The sequence below is a fragment of the Apis dorsata genome, unplaced genomic scaffold (genome assembly GCF_000469605.1).
Source record: "Apis dorsata unplaced genomic scaffold, Apis dorsata 1.3 scaffold_157, whole genome shotgun sequence".
NCBI classification, from domain to species: domain Eukaryota; kingdom Metazoa; phylum Arthropoda; class Insecta; order Hymenoptera; family Apidae; genus Apis; species Apis dorsata.
In genome coordinates this window covers 85,755-91,524 of record NW_006263447.1, presented here as the reverse complement: position 1 = coordinate 91,524, position 5,770 = coordinate 85,755, and the positions used below count along the sequence as shown (strand labels likewise).

At 19.6% G+C, this 5,770-nt stretch overlaps 1 protein-coding gene across 2 annotated transcripts in view; it reads right to left on the bottom strand.

Annotated features, from left to right (window-relative positions):
- The window catches only part of LOC102672838 (protein phosphatase 1B-like), a 10,916-nt gene that overhangs the window by 2,899 nt on the left and 2,247 nt on the right, over positions 1 to 5,770 (bottom strand). For both annotated transcript variants that reach the window (XM_006613568.2, XM_006613570.2), the window contains exons 3-5: positions 5,234 to 5,351; positions 2,937 to 3,048; positions 2,638 to 2,692 (exon numbers count right to left, since the gene is read on the bottom strand). In XM_006613568.2, the coding sequence (XP_006613631.1) occupies positions 2,638 to 2,692; positions 2,937 to 3,048; positions 5,234 to 5,351 (285 nt within the window). The remainder of the gene's footprint in view (positions 1 to 2,637; positions 2,693 to 2,936; positions 3,049 to 5,233; positions 5,352 to 5,770) is intronic.

The window sequence follows — 5,770 nt, the reverse complement described above, 5'->3', positions numbered from 1 at the left end:
GAGAGAGAGAGAGAGAGAGAGAGACAATGAATACAAAATAGGACTACAAATAGAAAAAGAAAAATAGTAGAAACACGTGTGTTAAAAATGCACTTTGGATTTATTTTCATAACCATTGTTATCATTATCAGGAATATACTGTTATTTTTGTTATTATTAATATTTAAATAAATGATATCCAATAAAAGATTAATAATAAACTTATAATTTTTATCAAGATAAAATTCTTTACTTTTTAATTAAAAATACACAAGAATTTTGATAATAATCAAATTTTGTTTTTAAATTTGTTATTATGTATATATATTATTTAACTACTTTGTAATTTTTATTTTGAATTATTTATAGACGAATAAATTTGTATATTTTCAATATTTTGTCATAAATTCACAATGACTAATTAACATTTTCAAAAATATACAAAATAAAAATTAATATCTGAGCAAAACCTACAAAAGTAAATGGTCTAAGATATCAGTAAAATATATTACTACCTTTATACACTCCATATTTCATTATTAGTAAAAATAGAGGAGATAACTCTAAGGGATTTGTTATTTATTTTAATATATTACTTTAAAACGATAATAGACTGTTAACGTTTGTTAATTTTCAGGACCTTTCTTTTAACCAGGAACGGTAATATATACTTTGGTATATGTATGCTAAATTTATGTTTGAGGATGGCCTTGACAAGTTTCTGTTACACAAATTTTTAAAGGTATAAAATTAATCACATAACAAGATATAAAAATAAATATATGATTACCTGATATATGCAGTTTCATTAACCAGTTAAATCTCTGTGTAGAAATATTATATAAATATTATTTATTATATTTAATATCTTCAGAATTCAATAATGCGATTCTGGTAATGTATCTTAAGTACTACTTACTTGTCATTACTTATATTTATATAATGAAACATGCATCTTAATGATTTTTGTTTGTTTATAACTCATGTAACATTTAATGTTGATTTTTTTGTAACTAATGTTATTTTATATAATTTCTATATAATTAAAAATTTTTAAATTCATCAATTCAAGTTTGGTCTTATATTCAAAATAATTTAAATATACATAATGTAATTTAAATATAAATATAATATTTTCTTAAGAAACTGAAATCAAGGCCTCCTTACTATATTCCTACTGCTTGATTTTTAAAATGATCTAAATAAAATATTGATACATAATTTCCTGGACATAATTTTTATGTATATACATATTATTTCTAAAACTAAATGATCAGTTTTTCTACTCTTCTAGCGCATGACAAAATTTGAGACCTTTCAAAATATAGAATGAATAGCTATAAATTATACTTAAAACTTATTAAGGAAGAGCATGAAAAACTGATCTAAGAAGTAATTGTTCTGAGCGCAAGTTCTCTAGAGCTACAAAAATATATAATTGTTTATAGTAATATTATGCAGTTTTTATCAACATAGCAAGAAGATATGATATAAATATTCTATCAAGTGTTAATTATAATGAAAAACTAGATTTGTGAAATAATTTAAATTTATAAAAGATAATATTATTTTAANCACACACACACACACATTGTAAAATATTTATATTGTATACACAAGTAGAAAAAATATGATCAATAAATATAAAAAAGTCAAATAATTTAAGATATAATTGGAAGATAAAGTCATAAACTATTTAAGTTTTATTGCATTAAATTTCAAAATTTTCACATTATCTAATTTTTCATAGAATATATGTATATTTGCATATGTTCTTGATAGAATATTTTTAAATCCTCTGCTTATAACTGTAATATAATATTTTTTACTCCTTGAATGAAGAATTTATAAAATCCAACAATAGATAGTGATAATTATGAAAACCATCAATATCAATATTGATTAGAATTACCTGTAGGATATACTTTTAGTTCATTTTTCACATTTTTTTTTTAAATTATATAATGAAATATATCAAGAAATATCTGTCAGTGCTTAAATATTGTTTGAATATTAACATTTGTTAATCAGTTTACAATCTATAATATGTTTTCAGAAAGGTGGCAATACAAAACAAATTATTTTTCTTTTTTATATTATTAATTAATTTTGTTATTTAAACCTTTAATATAACTGATAAAAGAAATATGTTTTTTTTAATAATAATTATTAATTATGAATACATTTTTTTAAATATTTTTTTAAGTAATTCCAAATGCAAAATTAACATTTCTTATTATCATTGGATATATAAAATTATTTAAAAATTTGAAATATAAATTATTTACTTATTTTTTTGAATGGGTGAATGTATCAGGATTTTTAAATATAGTTTTAAACTCTAATTTATTTTTACCAACAATAACGCACTGCAAGAATGTAAGATCTGCCCATGTTTTGCAGATTTAGTTTAGGTAAGATTCCCTTATAATATATCCTTCCTTTATAATATATCAGTGTACTTCTCTTGCAAGTTAAAAATGAATCTCTTTTTACATTAAAAGAGATCAATAAAATAAATTTCCAAACGTATTTCCAAACTTCTGCATCGTTATATGATTATGGAACATGTCTAATGATTACAGTTGTACATTTGATGCAGTATACAAAAAAGTCAAAGGTTAGTTATATCGAAGGGAAATCGTATCCAAGACTTACACTATCCGCTCGGCTGGGACATACTTCTCGAAACACTTGTTCAATGAAAGGTTGTCTAGAAAAAAAAAATATAATAACTAATTTTAAAATATAATTTTATAAATAATTCTATTTAAATATAATTATAAGATAAAATTCTAAAACAATAAATGAAAAAATGAAATTCAATTTTTGAAATAAAATAATAGATTAATTTTAATATCAAAAATATTAACTTCAATATGAGTTTATGTTTAATTTATCAATTAAAATGAAAAATATAATAGAATAAAAATATAATAATTTATAAATATACATACTTGGCTGAAAGACCACCACCAGGCGGAAGATTAGGAAATTCTTGGTCCACAAGAAGTTGTAACAGTTGCAAAAAATCAAATTCATTTTTATCCTTTTGTTCAGCAACTATTTCTATAAATATAATAAAAAATTATTACAATTTGTTAAATAATTAAAATTATTTATAACTTAATTATCAATTATTTTAAATATCTTTAAAAATATTATCTACTATATTATTAGAACATATTGTGCATATACTATCATATTTGTGCAGCAAACATTTGATCAATATTGTTTAAAAAAATCAAATGCACTGTACTTGATATAAAAATTTTGATTTGCTTGCTTATAACTTTATTATTTTATAATATATTGTTATTGAAATAAATGATAAACACATAAAATGACTACAAATACATGCATCTACTTAGGACTGGAAAAATTAGTGCTTTCTTACATTTCTTATGGAAATCTTGGAAACAAAATCCGGTCTTAAGTAGATACATTCGTATCTATATTATTTGTATATAGATTATGTAGAGAAATATGTTTTTAATAATCCTATTAGATTTATCCACCATTGGAATTGTATAATCTTATATAATATATATATATATATATATATATATATATACACACACACATACACACCATACACACGCAAATATGCATACATATACATATATACACATAAAAATATATATTTGTTGCAATGTTCCTCCATAAGAAATGCATTATTAAAAAAAAAAGATACAATAGGTAAAATAGGTAAAATATTTCTAAATTTTCATAAAAAAATGTTCACCTACCTGTGATAGCTTTTAAATATATTTGAAAAGAGGAACAAACAACTTTTGAATAAAAATTTTACTTACAAAAGAGTTTAAAAGAATACCAACTCCAAGGGTGGAATGCATTTTTGAGTAAAAATAATGATTGATGTTAAAAGAGTTTAATTTTAAAAGAAAAACAATTAATACAATTTGACAGCACACACAGAAAGAGAAAATTATCATTACATATAGATGCTACCAATATATTTATAATTTTGCTATCTGTTTAACAATTTAAATAAGAAACGCAATTGTTAATATTCTAATAAATCTAATAATACTGTAATAGATTCTATATTGATAGTATAATTGATAACATGATCAAAAATGCTATACATAGTATGTGCTTACAATATTTTAATAAATATTAAAATATAAGTTGTATCAAATATTTTTTTTAGATTTACAAGTACTTTATATATTTTAAATTCACACACACACAAAAGAAAAAAATTCTATTAAAATATAATTATATCAACAATTAAATATTAAAAAAATTAAAATTTATTCATACACTATATAAATAAAGAATTAAAAATAAAGACAAAAAATATCTGTAAAAATAAACCTTCATCTTTTACTTGAATATTACTTATTGATCTTTTTTTTTTATACTGAAAATATTTTTTTATATTGCACAAATATGACAAATAGAGTATCAATAATAAATGTACTCATTATTTTAGTGATATACACAATTTACATAATTAATTATATTATATATTTTTTATAATTTTATCTATTAAATTATATTCAGTAATTATAAATACTAAATTTATAAGGAATAATATTATAATTAATTATTTAAAAATATAAGTCATATAATAAAATAATTCATTGCATAAGAATAAATTTTTGATATTTCTTAATGTAAACATTTATATATGTATAAATATGCATACATATATATGTATGTATATGTATATATATTTTTTTCAGACAATTAGAAAGATTTAGAAGTATTTAGAAAAAATATGTGATATTTACTATAAAAATATTTTTATCATTAAATAGTATATAATAAATAATTGATCTATTAAGAATATTGTGTTATAAGAAGTAATGATTTGTTAAAAAGATAAACAATGTATCTTCATATTCAGATTAATATCTATAGAAATATCATGTTATATTTTAATATTTTCATTTTAAGTTAATATATTTTATATATGAAATAGAAGATATATCTAGAAGATATTTATTTTTTAAAAATATTTAAAGATATTAAAAAAATGAGAATCAAAATTTGAGTACCAAACTTGTAAGAAATACAAATTTGATAATATATTTGTACTTGTAAGTTTTATTCTACTATAATGATTGTATTTTGAATTGTACTAAAATTTTTAAATAATATATTTAAATATTGTGCTCTACTTAAGAGCTATTAGAATGTCAAATATGTGTATGATATTGTGATTTTGTATTAATGCAACAACAGAGAGAATATAATTGATGTGAATATGGAAATGTGAATGAACCTTTGATTCTCCTTTCAATGGCCATTTCAAGCTCTGCTTCTTTTTTCTGTGCTTCTGGACTTGGTTTTGGAGCAGCAGGAAATGTTACCAAAACTATACTCATGTTATCTCTGCTACCCTGCAACAAATAAAAATATATAAATCTGAAAAAATATTTTTAGTTATTAATAAAAAAAAATAAAATTTACAATTTAATTAATATTATTTATAAATTTAATAATTATTAAACATATGATTGATATATGTATTAATAAAACATATATTTTTGATATTATATTGATATTATTAATCAAATATTATAACTAAAACTATTATAATTAAAACTATTCAATAATATATAACTATTATATTATAAACTATTCAATAAATACATAAAAAAAATAGCATACAATATAATATATAAATAGATAATATTATATAAATAAAAAATAAAATAAAATATGTAAATAAAAATAAAATATTATGTAAAACTTAACATATATTAATATATATTAAGTAATTGTAACTAAAAATTTATGAAATGAATGATTCAATATA